General features: G+C 41.6%; 1 protein-coding gene across 10 annotated transcripts in view; it reads left to right on the forward strand.

Moving 5' to 3' along the window:
* The window catches only part of KLF12 (KLF transcription factor 12), a 366929-nt gene that overhangs the window by 150729 nt on the left and 195390 nt on the right, over window positions 1–20810 (forward strand). For all 10 annotated transcript variants that reach the window (XM_025187744.2, XM_075918894.1, XM_075918893.1 and 7 more), the window contains one exon: window positions 11407–11496. In XM_025187744.2, coding sequence (XP_025043529.1) covers window positions 11407–11496 — 90 coding nt within the window. The remainder of the gene's footprint in view (window positions 1–11406; window positions 11497–20810) is intronic.

Consider the following 20810-nt stretch of genomic DNA (forward strand, 5'->3'; position numbering starts at 1 on the left):
GGTCCAGTAGCGCGGCCGCTCCTCGGCGCTACTGGACCAACCCAGCAGCGCCCCAGCTGCTCTGCCCCAGGCGTCCTGATTCAGCCACTGCTGAAACTGATCAGCAGCGGCTGAATCAGGACTCCTGGGGCAGAGCAGCTGGGGTGCTGCCGGGTTGGTCCAGTAGCGCCAAGGAGTGGTGCTGCGGGACCAACTGGCAGCGCCCCACCTGCTCTACCACAGACCCCGGGCTTTGCTCCACATCTCCCTGGTCTGCTGGGGGGGGGGGCACTAGCTGCGTCCCCCCCCAGCAGACCAGGGAGACGTGGAGCAAAGCGGCGGAGGACCCGGGCCGGACCACGGCGCTTCCAGATCAGCACCGCGGTCCAGCCCGGGTCCTCCGCCGCTTTGCTCCGCGTCTCCCTGGTCTGCAGACCAGGGAGACGCGGAGCAAAGCGGCGGAGGACCCGGGGCCGGACCCACGGCCGCTTCCAGATCAGCTGGAAGTGCCGCGGGTCCGGCCGGGTCCTCCGCCGCTTTGCTCAGCGTCTCCCTGGTCTGCTGGCTCCCCCAGCAGACCAGGGAGATGGGGAGCAGCTTTTCTCGCCCCGGAGGAGGCAGGCGGCGGGACCAGGTGTCCCGCCGCTCCAGTCCTCCGGGGCGAGAAAATCCCCGTTCGTAACTGCGGATCCGACATAAGTCGGATCCGCGTAACTCGGGGACTGCCTGTACTCTTTAGGACTTTGTTGTAACTATCTCAGCCAGAGGTTTCTTAATGTTTCTGGGATAGAATCCTTGTTGCTGCAGCTTGAAGGAAAATCTTTAGAGGAAAAAAATCTCCTTTTATCTTTTAGAGATATATAGTGCCATTGTGCTGTTTTTATAAAAATATTTCAAAACCCCATTGTTACTTATCCATGAAACAGTGCCTTTGGTATTCTCAGATATAGTACAAAGGGAGGCTTGAACACACATGCTGTGTACACATTTGTGCTGAAAGATCTTTGCTCTCACAAGAAGCCGTATTATTACAACATATATTGAAAATTCTTGGACAAGGATCCAACTTCTGTCTCCCCTGAAGTCAATGGGAATTTAGTTTAGCTATTGGCTTCTCTATGGGGTTAGGGCTGGGGTCTGAATGTGTTTTAATGGTAAAACACTTAGTTTAGCTTGGACTGTGGACTTAATGAAGACAGTAAAGTCAGAAATTACAGATGGAAAATCTGTATTAGGTCATGTATTTTTCCCTCCTAGAGCAAAATTTCTCCTTGTGTCACATTGCCAAGGATCTTGGTCAGCTGACTTCTGAGTAAGAAGTTTTTCCAGAATAGCTCTGGTAGCTAGGTGAGTGTGTGGGTGTGGGGGGTGGGGAAGGTCATACTGCTGGCTAACATTGCTATGCCAGGAAAAGGTTTGGTGTAGGTGCAACTATACAGATAGAAGAGTGCTTCTGTTTGCTTATATCAGCGGTGTCTTAGCCCTGGGGCATGCCACCCTAAGGAGGCTTGGTGGAATGTTTGGGGCAGGTGTGCCCACTGGGCCATAGGCCAGTTCCCACAGGGGCGGGGAGAGACCACTGCTCTGCTCTACCTCCATCCCTGCCCCATCTCCATTCTGCCTCCTACTCCTCACCACAGCCCAGCTCTGCCCTCATTTGCTCTCCAACCCCAGGCCAACTCCACCTCTAGTCCCAGATCCTCCCTCAAACCCACCTCTGTCCCCAGCTCTGCAGACCAAGCTCCTCTGCTGAGCCTACTGTGCAGTAATTGAGTGGGGACGTGGACAGATTTTAATACGGGTAAGACTAGGAATAGTTTGGGCACCACTGGCTTAAATAATAGTGTTTGTGGAGGTGGTTTAGCTGTGCAGGCAGAACTCTTTCTGTGGACTTCTGTTGCATCTCCACTAAAGTGCTCTTTCAGTTGGTATGGCTGTACCTATATAGCCATTCTTTCAAAGATGCTGTAGTGTAGACAAGCACTAACCCTTTCAACAAGGGTTCTACCTTAGGTCACCATTATGTGTTTGAATCAAATGTATTATTAAAAACGTTGCTAATCTTCAGCATATGTTTTCTTTTGCTCATGCTCATCACCTTTTCTTCATATATTTCTTGTGGGACTACTATAAACACTTCCCTTTCATTTAACTCTAAAAACCAGTTAGATATCTGAAGTTTGTCAGGTCACCTCATTTTTTTTCAAACAAGCTTGCATATTTAGGAATGTTGTGTTTTTTGTTTTTAAACTGTTCTTCCCTGGTCATGCCTCTCAAATATTTTCATTCTTTTTTTTATTGTTCTCTCCTGAATTCTATATCGGGTCATTCAAAACTGTATATAGTACAGCCGGTCCCTGAGTTACGAACGCATCAATTTATGATCGTTCGTAGTTATAACCAACTCCCATTAAGCATGTTACAAACCGGTCCCTGAGTTACAAACACGATCCGCGCTTATGAACAGCGCAGCTGCATTTAAATGAATGGGGTCCGACTTAAAAACAAATCGAGTTACGATCAAGTGTTTGGTACATAACTCATTCGTAAGTTGGGGACCAGCTGTATTCCAAATACAGGCAGTCCCCGACTTACGCGGATACGACTTATGTCGGATCCGCACTTACGAACGGGGCTTTCTCGCCCCGGAACTCGCAGGCAGCGGTCCGCCACCTCGACCTCCGGGGCGAGAAAAGCTGCTCCCGGTGCCCCTGGTCTGCTGGGGACCGTCTCTAGCAGACCAGGGGCACCGGGAGCAAAACCGCAGCGGCGGCGGGTTCCGCGCCAGAGCAAAGCCTCAGAGGCGAGGCACCCCGCCACTGCGGTTTTGCTCCCCGTGTCCCTGGTCTGCTGGGGGGAGGGGGCGCAGCTAGTGTGCCCCCTCCCCCCCAGCAGACCAGGCTTTTGTTGTGGACCCTGGGGCAGAGCAGCTGGGGCGCTGCCGGTTGGTCCCGCAGCGCCGCTCTGGGCACTACTGGACCAACCCGGCAGCACCCCAGCTGCTCTGCCCCAGGCGTCCCCAAGTCAGCCGCTGCTGAAACTGACCAGCACTGACTACAGGAAGCCCCGGGCTTCCTGGAATCAGCGGCTGATCAGTTTCAGCAGCAGCTGACTTGGGGTTCTTAAGTTGAATCTGTATGTAAGTCAGAACTGGTGGTCAGTTTCAGCAGCGGCTGAATCTGGACGCCAGTTCCGACTTACATACAGATTCAACTTAAGAACAAACCTACAGTTCCTATCTTGTACGTAACCCGGGGACTGCCTGTATGGTGAAAAAAACCTCTACAATGGCATATGCAATATGCAAGTAAGGAGATTGCAGATGAGAGACATTTAATGCAATGAGAACTAGGCGATTGAGCAGTGAACCAGGATTTAGAAGACCTTAGTTCTATTCTTTGGCTGGTGTTCTTTGGCTGGTGTTTGGCACGTCACTTCACCTGACTGTGTTTTAGCTCTGGAAAATGATAGCAACCTGCTTGTAATATGTTTTGAAATCTATCAACAAAATATGATATATAAGAGCTAGGTATTATTGTAAAAGGCTCTGTTCCATTAACAACGATAAAATATGTTTATATTATAAGTTTTCTATTTGTTCTTGAATATGCAAGACAATTACTACTCAGACATGAAAATACATTCACCTTGTCTAGTTTTTAAAAATCTCACTCAATATTTAATAACTAGAGCAGTACATACCTTAGCTTGATCAAATTTAAAACCAGTTTACAATGAAAGGCTCTTCTCTGCGACAGAGAAATTTCCTTTTAGAGCTGTTCCAAAAATAGTCATGGGTGGTTTTTTTAGTACATGGCAAAGCATTCCGCTCTCTCTCTCTCTCTCTCTCTCTCTCTCTCTCTTGCTCAAGCTTAAAAATGGCTAAGCAAATTTTGATTAAACTTCCAACAAAAAAGTCACCTTCATTTAGGAACAAAGCATGAAAAAGTCACCACAAGGGTAAAACTTCAGCAGATGATGAGCGATTGCACACGCACAAGAAGAGGTGCATGTAAAATTACAACATTTTTGCAACCTTAATAATGGTGTTCCTTCCCACTGTAGGATGCTAGATTAGAAGATCAGGGTTCAATTCCTACCTTTGTCCCTGACCTGCTGGGTGACCTTTAGGTAAATCACAACCTTTCTCGTGCTTCAGTTTCCTCATCTGTAAAATAGAAATAATGATACTCACCTCCTTTGTAAAACACTGTGAGATCTACTGATGAAAATCACTAGACAAATGATAGGTGGTTGCTAATCACATTTATTATTACACATGAAAGAAGCTACACAGACTACAACTCTGGGCCTGATTTTTATTTGCCAAACTTTCCATAGAGTGAACATCAAAACAGGAAAGCTGTGTCTACACTGCACCCCTTTTCTGGAAAAGGGATGCAGATTAGACACATCGGAATAGCAAAATCTGATTCAAGCAAAATTCAAGTAGGAATAAAAGATCCTCCGGAAAGGGCTTATTTTCCGGAGAATCATGTCTAGACTGGCGCTTTTCTCCGGCTTATCCCCAAGCCGGAAAAAAGCGGCAGCCATGTTAATGCAAATACCGCGGGGGATATTTAAATCCCCCGTGGATTTTGCCATTCCGATGTGTCTAATCTGCATCCCTTTTCCGGAAAAGGGGTGCAGTGTAGACACAGCCGAATAGTGAGGGGCCTGAACTGATGATATTGATAAATAAAAATTTCTCTTTTTCTGTTAAATTGATGTATCAATTCCAGAGAACAGATATTTTGGTTAGGAACATATTTTGGTTAGATCTCACCAAACTAAGTGATTGAGCAACAAAATGGCAAATGAAATGTAATGTTGATAAAAGACTAATTTAACTACAACTTCTCAAGAAAGAGATCTTGGAGTCATTGTGGATAGTTTTCTGAAAACATCTACTCAGTGTGCAGCAGCAATCAAAAAAGCAAACAGAATGTTAGGAATCATTTAAAAAGGGATAGAGAATAAGAAAGAGAACATCTTATTGCCTCTATATAAAATCATGGTTAACATTTTGAATACTGCATACAGATGTGATCGCCTCATCTCAAAACAGATATATTGGCACTGGAAAAGGTTCAGAAAAGGGCAACAAAAATGATTAGGGGGTTGGAATGGGTCCCATGTGAAGAGAGATTAAAAAGACTGGGACTTTTCAAATTAGAAAAGAAGAGACTAGGGGATATGATAGAGGTCTATAAAATCATGACTTGCATAGAAAAAGTGAATAAGGAAAAGTTATTTACTTATTCCCACGCTATAAGAACTAAGGGTCATTAAATGAAATTAATAGGCAGCAGGTTTAAAAATAACAAAAGGAAGGTTTTCTTTATTCAGCTCACAGTCAACCTGTGAACCTCCTTGTCAGAAGATGTTGAGAAGACTAGGACTTTAGCAGGATTCAAAACGAGCTAGATATATTCATGGAGGTTAGGTCCATAAATGGCTATTAACCAGGATGGTAGGACTGGTGTCCCTAGCCTCTGTTTGTCTGGAAATGAGTGACAGGGGAGGAATCATGTGAGGATTACCTGTTGTGTTCCCTCCCTCTGGGGCATTAGGCATTGGCCATTGTTGGCAGACAGGATACTGGGCTAGATGGACCTTTGATCTGACCCAGTATGGCCACGTTTGACAGTGTCCCTGTTTTGGAATACCCATCTGCTGCCTTTTGAAATTAGGTGATCAGATGTCCCTATTTTATAGGAACAGTCCAGATATTTGGGACTTTGTCTTATATAGGCACCTATTACACCTGCCTCCCCCCCCCACACGCACACATACACTCCAAATAGTGATTCTTCACATTTGCTAGTCACCCTAGCTGAAATTATCATTTTAGTTAGATAGATGATCCCAATCCTATCCCAGTCCCCAGGGAGTGGGGAAGAAAAAAGGGGTATTAGGTTAGCTCGGATCACTTACAATCTGTTCTATCTGGGGGAAACTGAAGCCCGATGGCACAGCCCACAAACTGGGTAAATCCAGCCAGGTGTGGCCTGAAAGATGTGCTGTTTCAGAACATCTCTTTGGTGGCCTTTTGAAGGGTTCTTATGGAACCTGACCATAATAAATTAAAGCTAGTCCTCTCGTGTGGCAGCAGTTGAGAAGCCTGGCTTCACTCAGGCATGAATGCTCCATCTGGCGTGGTTGTCTGTGGAGAAATGAAAGGGAATATGATTTGTACCTCTTCTGTAGGGATGAATCGAGGCCATTCTCCTTAGACGATTACACATTGTATGCAAACGTTGGCAATTACATTCTATTTCCTAAATGGTTTTGAGCATACTGCAGAGTTAATGCTTGTTAGAGCAGGAAGGCATAGCTTTGAAAGATCAGCTGAATATGTGAATATTGGGCTAACCATTTCATTTTTACTGATGTTATACAGAAGAATCTGCTTGGGAGGTAGCAGGCCATGTCCAATGTTAACCAGTAAGTTATAAGACCAAAAGGATTAAATGATTTTGGAGAGGGCTGTTTCTGTGATTATTCCCAGTTCAAATTATACATGATCCAAAAGCCAGAACGGTTCACTATGCTTATTTTTCAAACCACAGCTCAAAATGCAGAATTTAATCTCTAAAGAAAAATGATTTTAGGCAACAAACAGAGGAGGTAGCCATGAAAATTTAGATAAATGTAAATGTGTTAAATGATACACGCTCGAGTCAGGTTTCCATGATTTATCAGTTTTAAACTTCAAAGACTCTGGTTAGCTTGTATTTTTAACACTAATGCGTTTATCACAGCTAGTGGGGAAAATGGTTAAAGTATATCAGCTATAAATTGGTACAAAGCACTAAAAGGGACATTAGCCACTAATCAGATTGGAACAGTTCATTAAACTGGCCTTTTCCAAATTGCTCTTTTGTCTCTTTTTTTCCATCCCCTTCTGTGTGTGCCTCCTGCACAAGAAAGTCTCTTCCCTTCTTCATTTGGGTAAGACCCTAGAAATATGAGGCAATATCATCTCATTGTTCTTTTCTACAAACTAAACAGCCCAAGGGATGCTTTGTTATGATATGTTCCTGATTTTGCTTTAAAACTCACAACAGTGCTTCTTATAAATCATGAAAGGGAAGGGACTTCCTAGCTAGTGGAACAGAACTTTAGAGAGCTTGGAATGCCAAGCTGGCTGCCTTTGCTGCTCCACCCGAAACCACATCCAAACCACTTAAGCTAAGTGACGCCCTACGACATGAGATTCATTCCTGATAAGTAAACAATACACCACCCTTGCTGGGAAGTGGAATTTTAAGACTGGAACAATTTCTCTTGAGTTACTTTGTGGTGGCATAATCCCTTCCCCTATAACTCCTGATAAAAATCAAGGTATCCAAACTGATTTAAAAAAAAATACATGGAAACACTGTATTTTTAGTTTTCTTGATCTTCATTCTATCTCACATTTTAAAGTCTGCCACACTGTGGAGGAAGATCTTAGTAGGGAACAGCTGAACAACTCAGTTTGCCTTTTATATGTTAGTTATTTGTCTGAAACTGTGTAATTTTTGTAGTGTCTAAGATCATTATTAAAAGATTAGAGGAAGTTTTGCTCAGCTTGTTGACCTTGGATCACATGGCACCATTTTATATGGAGTCAGTTTCAGCATTCACCCCTACCCCTGTTCCTGCAAGCTGCTACACACAGAGCCCCTTTTAAGACAGACCCAAAATGGACTCATAGGTCTGCCATTGGGGAGTACCTTGAGAACTGAGGTGCATGTTAGTTTTCCTTTTTTTGAGTTTGTTTTAAAGTGTTGTAAGTACTACACTTACCACTTTTGTTGGTATAACTTATGTCCCTGAGAGATATGAATAAACCAGCCCTCTGAGGGTATGTTTACACTAGCCCCCTAGTTCAAACTAGGGAGGCTAATGTAGGAATTCGAAGTTGCAAATCAAGCCCGGGATTTAAATATCCCGTGCTTGATTTGCATCTTCCCGGTCGGTTGCCATTTTTGAAATTTACAAGTCCAGACTAACTGCCCACGTCTACACGTAGCAGGGACCCAGTAGTTCGAATTAAAGCTCTAGTTCAAACTACCTGTTAAACCTCATCCCAGGAGGAATAACAGGTAGTTCAAACTAGGGATTTAATTCAAACTTCCGAGTCCATGCTGCATATATACACGGGCAGTTAGTCCGGACTTTTAAATTTCAAAAAATGGCGACCGGCCAGGTAGATGTAAATCAAGCACGGGATATTTACATCCTGGCCTTGATTTGCAACTTCGAATGCCTACATTAACCTCCCTAGTTTTAACTAGGGGGCTAGTGTAGACATACCCTGAGAGACAGACAGCGTAAGTTATACCAACCTTAGGGTACATCTAGATTACATCCCTCTTTCAAAAGAGGGATGTAAATTAGACACTTCGAAATTGCAAATGAAACCAGGATTTGAATTTCCTGTGCTTTACTTGCATATTCACATCATGGCACTCTTTTGAAAAAGCGCGATTTCTAGAAGCCTTTTTCAAAAGATCCTGTAAACCTTCTGTTTTTGAAAGAACCACGTCTAGACTGTGGTTTTACTTTCTAAATAGTGCTTTTTCGAAAGAGCGCCATGACACGAATATGCAAATGAAGTGCGGGAAATTCAAATCCCAGCTTCATTTGCAATTTCGAAGTGTCTAATTTACATTCCTCTGTCAATAGAGGGATGTAATCTAGACACAGCCTTAGTGTCAAGGCACCATATTGGAGGGAGAGCTTCTCCCAATGATATGTCTTCTACCTCTCATGGAGGTGTACCACCGGTTGTACCACTTCCAACCGGAAGAGCTCTGTCCCATCAGCATAGGGGGCGCTGTCATGCGGCAGTGCTGTTAATGTAAACTAGCCCATAATCTGAGTTTTCCTGTTATATTGTCTTTATTCCTCTGTTATTGTTGTGAAAACTGAGACTGTTGGGTAAGTATAGTACTTAAAATACTTTAAAATATGTTTTTGCTGTTTTTTGCTTTCTTCTTTTTTAAGTTGGCTAAATTTCATGTTAATAGTCTCTCTCTATGTACATATAAACGTTTTTCCTGATGGATGATAGAATATTCCTGCCAGGCGACAGAAAGACGTCATTATGTCGTCCGTGTTAACAGGCTCTCTCAGCGAAGTGAAAGCAGCCAGAGAGAAGGGAGGGGTGTAGACAAGTGTAGCGAGCAGAGGGTGCAGCCCCTTAGTATTCCTTTAAGATCAGTTTTCCAGTCAGGTACATTTCTCCAAAAACTTTACAAAGGTAACCATGCCATTTAAATTAGCGCCGCTTTTCTGGAGTTGTTCCTCCTCTGCTGCCCTGTCACTTCCTTCCCCCTCCCCCCTATCCAAGGGACACTATACTCAGGTTAGCACCAACTTTCACAAATTTCAATTTATAAAATAAAAATAAATTGTATGAAAAAATGTAAGAACAACAAGAAGTCCTGTGGCACCTTAGGGTATGTCTACACTAGCCACCCTAGTTCGAACTAGGATGGCTAGTGTAGACATACACTTATAGAGTAAGATATATTGGCGCATAAGCTTTCGTGGGCAAAGACCCACTTCGTCAGATGCATGTAGTGGAAATTCCAGAGGCAGGTATAAATATACAGGCATAAGAAAGAGTTCCAATCAAGAGTAAGATTAGAGATAACAAGGTCAATTCAGTCAGGGTGGATGAGGCCCACTTCTAGCAGCTGATGTGAAAGTGTGAACACCACAACTGAATTGACCTCGTTATCTCTAACCTTACTCTTGATTGGAACTCTTTTCTTATGCCTCTATATTTTTACCTGCCTCTGGAATTTCCACTACATGCATCTGATGAAGTGGGTCTTTGCCCAATATATCTGTTAGTCTATAAGGTGCCACAGGACTTTCTCAATGTTCTTGCAGATTCAGACTAACGCGGCTACCCCTCTGATACATGAAAAAATTTGTTAGTGAACATATGCTTTCAAATAAATACATGCACTGGAGAGTATTATACTGCTGTACTGGCAGCAAAATATGTCTGAGGAAGATTTCCCATTAGATTACATTATGGAGGAATGAAGACTAGTGGTTACAGTAGGGGGGTTAGATTCATGACTCAAGGATTCTGTTCCAGAGTCTGCCCCTGATATGGTGTGTGACTTACAGATAATCACTTTTAACCAATATAACATAGTTGTAGCAATATAATGGTTTTGCAGTGATGATGGGTTGTACATAAATCTCAGTGAAAGAGAAGAGGATGAAGGAATTACCTTCACCCACTCTGTTGTATTCATTGGTGCATCTTTTTACCTGTTACTGTGAAGCTATGTTTTATAGGCACAGTATAGTGCCTATTTGTAAAAAGTAGTTGAGGTAGCCATATAAAAGGTGCTAGAGAAATGCAGTGTGTTACTTGTGAAGCTTTGTCCCTAAATATGATCTGTGAACTTTCAGTTAATGTTGCTGTCTTGTCACTCCAAAAGACACCATTCTTTTCTTTAGTTACATTAAAAATTGCTGAGCATGAAAACAAGGCATTTGGGAATACAACTACTCCATTATTTGTGCACTCCCCCCCCCCCATCAGATCTAGGTCTACACATGACGTTATTCTGAAATCACTATTCAGAAATTGTTCTTCCTGAATAACTCCATATGTAGTTGTAAGGGTGACAATTTTAACCTTAAAGTTTTCAGTATTTGCAAAGAGGAAGTGTGTGTGTACATATAATAAATATTAACACCCAAGACCCATTATGCTCAGTACTGTGTTAACACAGAATAAAAAGAGGGTCCTTGCAATCTAAATATAAGGCAAGAAACAACAGACGAGTACAGATAAGTGAGATGTACAAAGAAATGACAAGATAGGCATAATAGACAGTTGTTTCAGCACACCAACTCCCTTATTATTATTGGGGTTTTTTTTGTAGGTTTAATTTCAAAAGAAAATTCTGAGGATGGTTTCAGAGGTGGGTGATGAATGTTTATGAGGAGCTCCTATCGAGCATGTGGGGTACCATGGAAAAATGTAACAAGTGGGTGATGGAGGCTGTCATCTGGGGTGGATTGGAAGTGAGCATTGATAGCTCAACAGTGAATCAGAGATGTATACAGATCTTTCTGCTTCAAATAAAGAAATAATTCAGAATATTGTTACCTGCTACGCCACTGGAATTTAGTTTCCGTACATACAGGTAATTGATAGAATCATTGACAGTATTTTAATGTAATTAACTAGTGGTGGTAACTGTGTACTCAACAACATTAATTCCTAAACTTTTGTGAATGTTCATGTTAGGGATTTATCAAATTCATGTGCCAACATTCTCATTGTAGTGAACTTACAGAAACCAGTGGACTGGTTCTGATCTGCAGCACTGTCTTTGAACTGATCCAATTTTTTTTTCCTTTTAAGTTGACCCTTGCTTCTCTTTTTTTCTTCTTCCTTAGGACATTAACACCTTTGAGAACAGAATGTTAATGCTTGATGGGATGCCGGCAGTCAGAGTCAAAACAGAACTGTTGGAATCTGAACAAGGTGTAAGTAGGGGTTTCCAGACAAATCCCCCGTTTCCTTTTCACTGTTTTGGTAATCATTTCAGACTTCCCAGTTGACCGCTTCTCCCCAACATGGTGTGCTCTTCTCTCTGTTGTCTTCCTGAGACTAGCTCTCTGGGAAACTCAATTTCATCCATTGGGAGTGGAGAGCAATTTGTACTCTAAGAAGATACATTGAAACTTTTGGGAATTATGTAGATTGTTATTTTTTTATAGCTTGGCAAACGTTTTGAAAGTGCTGTCGAAAATGCTAAATAAAAAAGTGTGTGGTGGGTACAGTAGACTACATTCTACTCTCTGTTATTCTTAATGTTTTGTTGCACATGATAGTGAATTTTGGGGAACTTGCCAAGTAGCAGCTGTCCTATCTCTCCTTCCTGTGTCCACCTGGCAAACTCCATGCTTTTCATGCAAAACCACTTCATTTTTTGAATGGAATACAGCTGATTTGAGTGATTATGAAAATATAGGAGGAGGTGATCTCTGTTTAATCTGATCTCATGGAAGACTTCTAATATTGGGACAGAGACATTGAACTGGATTTTGTATTCAGTGGTGGGCAAATGCTGAATGCTAGGATGTTAAAATCACAGCAGCCAATGTTTCTAAGCTATCGCATTTTCCACTAGCTGAAGCTTTTCCAGGAGGTGTTAGCTCATTCTTAGATATGAGTTGCAAGAATTAAGCCTGGAAATCATGAATGTATGGATGATCATGGAGATGGCTGACAATGGTGACAGGGTATTTGTTTTATGGCAGTCCCTCTTTACGTGTCCGGTAGTATTGAGAAGTCCAAAGGGATTTGAATATTGCACAGCAATGTATCCTTCTGAAGATGAATGCCCTCATTAGGCATCAGACATAAAAGCAGGGGTAATTTTGTTGAGATTTAGAGATGACTGTTAGCTGCTAGCCAGTCAGACTGTGTTTTTCCAGATCCTCTCCTGGTGGTTTCATTAGATTTTGAACAATACAGGGGAGAGGACTGAGCCCTGTGGGGCTCACTTTGTCAGTGGAAGAACAGTTGCCTAAGATATCTTAGCTTCATTCTGACAGGAAAGATGCTATTTAAGCGAATTCTGGTTTATCCGTGTAGCTTGTTAAAGGTAATACTGGAGCACACTCAGCACCCAGAGGAAGATGGACTAATGCAATACAACCTGGAAGGTGAGAAGTCAACAAAATTAGGCACTTTTTATAAACCATAATGCTGAACAGACAGACTGATTAGTGGTAATTTTTAAAATATCTACTGGAGGGTTTGCATGATGCCCATGTACATTGATACTCTTTCTTAATACTGACTGGAAGGCAAATATATACTTAAGGTATGTGTTTTAATAGAGAAAAGCAAATAGTTATCCTAAGTACTGCATGTTCCCTTAATAAAAAAGCTTCCATACTTCAGTCATGTGTGAGCTGATACCAAAAGGCCTACTTGGGGCGCGGAGTGTCTTAGAAACTGGAAGGAAATTACAGTTTATTCAGTTTCCTAATTTCCTTGGTTCTTATCTAAATACACTTGTATGGATTTTTGCATGTTCAGAAAATGATGTTACTGCTCTTTTTCCAGTAATTAAGGACTGGACAAAGACTGAAATTTAGTTTGGAAGTTTTTGTGCTTTGCTGCAAATTGAGGCAGGATAGTAGTGTCTAGTCAGAAGGAAAACATACCTTTATGACTGTTTAAGGGGAAACCAACCAATAGGCCATGAAAGTGATGATTTAGGCTGAATAGTAGGAAAACCTTACTGAATAGAATCTGTTACACTGTAAAATAGTTTTAATTAATTAATTAATTAATTTCTATTGCAGTAGTGTCCAGAACTCCCAGACAAGGTCAGAACTCCATTGTGCTAGATGTGGTAGTAACACATAGGAAGCCATGGTCTCTATGCTAGGAATTTACTATCTAAGTTACGTAAAAGAATGGTGGAAACTCCTTTTCTGTTTGTTTAAAATTACTATAGACTAGGCCACTGAAAACTGTACCAATAAAAACCAATCCTTCATTGTTGGTGAGATGAAATAATGCAAGGAAGTGTATTAATATAACATACTGAAATTAAAACTGGTGGAAAAAGAGGTAGTACAAGTATGAATAAAAGTTGAATAGAAGTTGAAAAATGAAAGAATTTGAGGATGCAGAAGCTGCAAAGGGAGGTGGACTTTTAATGTAAACTGCAACAGAGTTACTAGAGATTTCTTGTCTGCTTTGGGTTTTGAAGCTTAGGTTATAAATTTTAGGATTCAGACATAGCCAGAAGATTTTTTTACACAAGAAACAGATTTGTGAATTACTACAGGAATCAGATAATGGTGTCTGACTGCTGCTTGTCATAAAAGGCTATAATCCTGTTTGTTGATGATATTGCTTTCCATGAAAATACACAACACAAATATGAACATTTGTCTTCCGGTATACCAGCTGCTTTGATAATAGAGATAATCCGAGTATGTAACATTCTCAAAAACAGCATTGTTAATAAACGGGTTGAGCCTCTAAAATCTGGGACTCTCTGGTCTGGCAACATCCATGGCACAGCAGGACCATGGATATTGCTGGACCAGAGAGCCCCTGCTTGCCAGTCTCTGATGTGCAGCTCATGCAGCGTTACACAGTGGGAAGTGCAGTCTCAGTGGGCCAGTATGGTGAGGAGCACAGTCCTGGCCAGAGCTGAGAGCAAGGAGTGCAGCCCCAGTCTGACCTAGAGGCAGTGGGGCCAGAGGCCAGGAGCACAGCCCTGGCTGGGGCTGGCGTGATGGGAAAACCAGCCTCAATCAGGGCTGTTGTGGCGGGTGGGGTGGAAGGCAGGGGCACAGCCCTGGTCAGGGTTGGCAGCAAGGAGTGCAGTCCCAGCCAGGACTGGAGGCAGAGTGGCCAGCAGCTGGGTGCGCAAGCTGAGACTGGAAGCAGCAGGGCCAGCTTCTGTCTGGGGCTGGTGCAGTGGGGGGACACAGCCTTGGCCAGGGCTGGCACGAAGGGGGGCTGGAGACATCAGGGCAGGGGCAGGGAGCACGGCCCCCACTGGGAGTAGTGCTAACAGCCAAGTAGGGAGCCTTGACCTCCCCTTGTCCTGCAAACTCCATGGTTTGGGCTCTCTGGCCCTTGTCGGGAACCACTCAGATGCCGAGGGTGCCGGACAAGGGTGGTTCGACCCATACAGTTACTCTGGTGATGTATTAATGTAATGTATTAATTCAAGAGCTGTGTGTTGGAAAACTTAGAGTATTTGACTCAATCAAGATGTGCCCAATTTTGGTTGCCATCCGTATCTTGACTTCAATTCCACTTTTGGAAGTAGGTTTTGGTAGGGGCTTGTCTTCACCACAGTGTTAGCTTGATTTTTTTGCATGCAAATTAATTCCTCTTGTGTTAGCCTAGGTTGCATGAGAGTGGGCCTGCTCTAAAACAGTGTTTGAGTTGCACAGAGAGATTGTATTAGCTACACAGAGTTGCCTATCCCCACTGCATTACTAGTGCTAGCAGCACTTCAAATCAGCCTACCCCAGTACTCCCCAACAGCTGAGCTACAGTGGAGTTGAAAGCATTATTAAACTTGAGTTAAATGAGTGGAGAAGAGTTAGGTTAAGGACAACACTTGAGTTGTATCTCAGGCAAACATGGCAATGAAGACAAGATCTGGCAGAGATAGTGATCACTAGGCAAATATGAAGGAGTTGCAAGGAGAAAGGATTTTCTATTTGCTTTGAAAAATGTTAAGCAGTTGAACGCTGAATAGCTTTACTGATTTAGCATAAATTTATAATTTTTAGAAAGCATCAACATTAGTGAGAGTAGATGCTTATTTTTCTAGTGAATACTATTCTTAATTTTACATGGGAAATTTAGTGCGAACTATTGTATGGTGCCTCAAAAAGACACAGTGCTGCTTTAATGACTATCATAAGTGAAGAAAAGGCCTTACAATAAAAGCTACTGCATTGCCCTTTAACAAAGCTTCATTATTACCTCTCCTACTGTGGAACAAGAACTAGCATTGCTCATAAATTGGTAGAATTACCTTAGAAATCTGAATTTGCTTATCATTTAATATTCTCTGGTGTCCTACAGATTGAGCTCTTTTGATCTTCAGTAAAATCTTTGTCTGGCATTACCCAGATTCAGAGAGAAACATATGAGAAGCAACCTAGCTTTTTACATGATATGATGCCTTTCAGAATGTAAAAAGTGTATGTCCATGCTGTACCAAGAAATATTTTGAAACCCCCCCCCACCCCTGCAGCAAAGTTAGTGACAGAGAATTCATTAACAGAATTAATGTTAAGCAATGGGTTAAAATGTAAGGTGCTAAGGTTTGAATATGAAGCCCTAATACATATTGCAGTTTATAAGGTTCAGATCCTGAAAAAATTTAAGAATGTGCATAACTCTTCTCATATAAGTTACACATTTGCTTAAGTTTACAGGCCCTAATTTTCCTAAAACTATTTTTTTTTGCAATTGTAAATGCTAAATTGAAACATATGCATCATGAATAGGTGATGTAACATGATCTCTAATTGATCTGAATCACTTTGGTAAAATGTATCATATGTACCCATATGGCAGTTGTTTTATATGGATATATGTGTAGGACCTCCCAAGTCTGGGACACATCCGTGGTCCAAAGAGTCCTGGAGGTGAGGAACACATGCCAGCAGGGAGTCCCACGGGTGCTAGGGAGCCCTAGCTGGGCCTGCAGAGTTTGGTCCTGCAGTGGATGGGGAGTCCAGCCCCTGGAAGCCCTAGCCCATGGAGCTCCGGTGGTGGCTGAGTAGGAATCCTCAGCCTTGGCCAGGAACCCTGGTGGCAACAGAGCTGTCAACAGCCAGGGGGAAACAGCAGCAACAACAGTCAGTGCTGGCTGTGGGGGAATCCCAGGTAGTGGTTAGAACCCATGGTGGTGGGGGGGCTAATATTGAAAGAGAGGAAAAATAGACTGAAATACTAATTATTGATGCAATGGCAACCTGGTAGGCTCAAAGTATATACTGTGATATCCTTTTTGACTTTATTTGATTATATGGTATCACTTTTTTAATACGATGTAACTGATTTTAGTATAGTGTTTGTGAGTTCTCTATGTTGTAAGTAGAACAAAATTACTGCTACTTTTTATTCATAATTTGACATTCTCTCCTCCACCCAGATGGCGAATAGTGTTCCTCGTGGAATGAGGTTTACCACCTAATTCGATTTAGGGGCTTTATTCCAGAATCCCGTTTCACTGCCATGTGTAAACGTGGGCAGTTATTTCGGGCTAGTCAATTTCTAAAAATGGTGACCGGCTGGAAACATGCAAATCAAGCGCGGGATATTTAAATCCCGGGCTTGATTTGCAATTCCAGTTGCCCTCATTAGCCTCCCTAGATCGATCTAGGGGGCTAGTGTAGATGTACCCAAACAGAGCAAATCATACTCTCAAAGGCCATTTGAGGTTATAATCCTGAACACCCCTACTGATGAGCATTTTTCTGACTGAAGAGAGAGACTGTCAGACTGGACCTGATTCAGGAGAGCAGTTTTATTAAGGGTTTGAAGATTCAGGCCCTAATATTCTCTGCAAGACAGAGACCAGTCATTATAGTAACAAGATGTATCCCCACCTATGTCCAGATCCAGATCCTGCTCATCTTTAAGTTGATGGAACTTTACATTAATTTCACTGAGATCAGATGGAAGCTCTTAATGTTAATGGCTAGCCTTCTCACAACTTTTAATTATAAGAATTTTGCTTTCCTAATTGTAGAATGGATCTGTTTAAGCTGCCTATGCGGAAATAATACCAGTGATTATACAATCTCTTTGCCAAGTTAGTCAAATTTACAAGTTTAAAAAATATGGGTAATATCTGTTCAGAATTTCCACTAACAGTAGGACCTGCGATCCTCTGAGATGAAATTTACTGACTGTCATGTGTCATTGCTCACCCTTCCAAGATAGCTGAATCAGATAGCTGTTATGAAGCTTTGCAGAGAACATGATCCCCATTCCTGTGATTGAGTTTGGTTCTCTTTTTATCTGGCTCAAAAGTATGTTTAGCTGCTTTTTCCAAATACTTGCAATCAGTGTTATTGTTATGTATTGTGTGAACTAGGCATATTTGTCCCAGTATAAAATACATAAAAAGATCCTGTCTCCAAGCACCTCACAGTCTAACTTAGACTAATATGACAAGTAAAAGTGACCAGTACAAATGTAAGAGAGCAAAATGGCTCCAGAGAGGGGTTCACTGAGGGAAGATTTAGCATAAGAAATGCGCTTTATTGATAAATTTGAAGAAGAGGGATGGTGTTTGATGCTTAGCTGCTCGGAGAATGTTCTACACATTCTGGGTGCTATTACATAACTGTTCAATTGATTTCCAGTTATTGTCATAAAATGATGGTGGCATTCTCATCTATTAGAACTAATCTTGACTTTCTGGGCAGAAAAAAAACCCAAACCCAAAATATTTTCTCATAAAATAAAAACATTGATTCAGTTTAAGTGATTCTCACCACAGTTCTTCTCTGTGGGCCTGGCTACATGTCTGATGATCTACCACAGTCTTCTCTCTTGTTGAAGTGACAAATTGCATCATGGGAGTTGCAGTATAGCTGAGGAGAAAAGGCAATAGAGGTTAACAGGGCTATAAGGTTGATGAGCTACAACTCTTAATAGGGCACTGCATTTATGAATCATACTCTTTAGCTGAAAATGTCTGGGTTTTTGAGTGTCTTGTTTTATATAATAGGTAAACAGTTTCTCTCAAAAGCAGACACCTCCAAAATATAGTTTAATTGGAAGGCATACTTTACAGTCAAAACAGTTCAAGTGGAAAATTTTCGATCAGCCGTAACATCTGTCTGTTTCTGAACTTTGATATCTGCCTGCTGTGAGGCTGTACAATACATAACTGAATATAATACATTCACTAAGCCACTTGAATATAGTATTTAGCAATATTATCTGTTACAGTCCCACCTTCAGTGTAAATATAGGGTCGAAATAATATAAAGCAGTTCCCAATTCTTGATGCAAATAATTTCTTTACGTGCGTACCCATCCTATGTGTATATATTATGCAACAGTTGATATCCCAACTTTAGATTAGTTTACAGCAGGTGAAATAAAATAAAATTGATTCAAACTGGGAGTATCTCCTTTAGAAGAATTACTAATATGACCAAAAGAGAATTAACTACTCCAAAATAAAGGTAGGTAATAAAGCACACATGGTTCAGATGGAACTGATCTGCCACACTTTTTTGAGGTCTCTCCTTCAATTGGAGCAAGTTGATAGGCGGCCGTGTGAGGAAGCTTAAGGTACGCACAGCTACTGCCCATGTTGTCCATGGATAAACTGAGAGCTTCATTTTCCATGGCTGCTGTTCTGGCCCATTTCTTGATCATTAACCTGATGTTAAATAAAAATAGATTGTGTGTGAGTGGGGAGGGTTTGAGGAAAAGTTGAGAAAAAAACAAGGAAATTGGGGATACAAGCAGAGCCAGGAAAAGGGGAAACTGGGGGTACGTCTAGACTACAGGGTTTTGTCGACAGATACTGTCGACAAAGCTTCTGTCGACAAAGAGCGTCTAGACTACATTCAGTTCTGTCGACAAAGCAAGCTGCTTTGTCGACAAAACCCTGTAGTCTAGACACAACCCTACATGCAATAACACCTTCTGTCGACAGAACTCTGTCGACAGAAGGCGTTATGCCTCGTAAAATGAGGTATACCAGCGTCGACAAAACTGCTGAGTTCTGTCGACGTTATGTCGACAGAACTCAGCGGTAGTGTAGATGCAGGTATAGTTTTGTTGACAAAAGTCCACTTTTGTCGACAAAACTCTGTAGTCTAGACACACCCTGGGAGAAGCACATTGGATGTCACAGTTAAGTGAAATCATCAGTTTTACCTGCTTCAGAGTAGTCACTGTACCACAAATGAGACAGAAGTTCTGTATTTTGAACAGGAAAACATGGTATTGCAGTTAGAACATTGAATAGTGAATCAAAACACTGGGCTTTTCCCCTGTGTTTACCACTCATTGTGTGAGTGTGTGACTCAAACAAACAAACTCTGTGTCTGTTTCCCCTTTTGTAAACTGTTGATATTTTACCTGCTTTTATAAAGCATTTTGAGTGCTTGAGATGAATAGCACTGTAGAAGTATAAATTGTTGTATTATATGCAATGCAACTTAGCAGAAATAAAACAAATATAAAGCTATACAATATAGTAATTTATAGCACTATAGTGTGTGTCTGTAGTATGATATAAATTCCACCCTCTTGCAGTATTGCTAAAATTATTTTAATCTTGTTTGTTTATTATGAGAAAGGGATCGTTTTTATTATTCTCTTGTTTATTGCTGTTCTTTAACTGTATTTTCCCTATCCGAGGCGGTTTTACAAATGGCATTTTTAATGAATATTTGACTTTCTGTCCTAGCGGGAAGTATTATACTGAAAGAACACTCCGTGTGTGCGTGCGTGCGTGTGTGTATGTGCACGCATGCGCCTGTTTTAGCATTATTGTTTTTTCTCATTCTCTCTATGGAGATGGGTGCTTATGTAAATTATTTTAATGATTCTGCTTTATTGGTTTTTTTTTCATTTATTTCATGCTGTGAGAATGAGTATTTAATGAACTATTATTTAAAGATGTCTGCTTTCACATTTATTCTTCTGTACATCTTGTTGTTTGGCTGAGATTTTATAGAAACTAGAGAAGTAAAAGACCTTTGACTATTCCTGCCCCCATTAGCAGGTCATTCTCTAAGTAGATTCAAATCCATCTGTAACAAACCTTACCTTTCTTTTAAACATGTGTTTGTTAGTTTCCCCCTTCTTGTAGTGGTTATCAGCTTCATCGTTACAGAAATAATTTTACTCTCAGATTAATCCAAACCTCTCATTCTATACCAGTCATTTTCACTGTGTGGTCTCCAGCATTAGTCTCCATATTTCTTTATTCACAATAAATATCAGAACTAAGACTGACTTCATTGACTTTAGCTTCAGTTTCCATATTTGATTTTATCTGCTGAGTATAAATGGAACACTTCTCATTAAGGAAGCAAAATCCATTTAATTAGTTAACTGGTTAAACATTAACTATGTTATGTTTAACCTGTTAACTGATTAAACGGGAGTGGGAGAGGGGTCACTTGCACTGGAGAGGGGCTGCTCCAGCCCTGCTGCTTCTGGATTCGCATGTGGGGCCGGAAGTGGAATCCCTTAGGGGTTGGCAGCTCCTAGTCCGTATGGGCTGGGAACTGGCATCCCTACACAGAGGCCTGGTGGG

Source organism: Pelodiscus sinensis, chromosome 1 (genome assembly GCF_049634645.1).
Source record: "Pelodiscus sinensis isolate JC-2024 chromosome 1, ASM4963464v1, whole genome shotgun sequence".
In the NCBI taxonomy this organism is placed as follows: Eukaryota; Metazoa; Chordata; order Testudines; family Trionychidae; genus Pelodiscus; species Pelodiscus sinensis.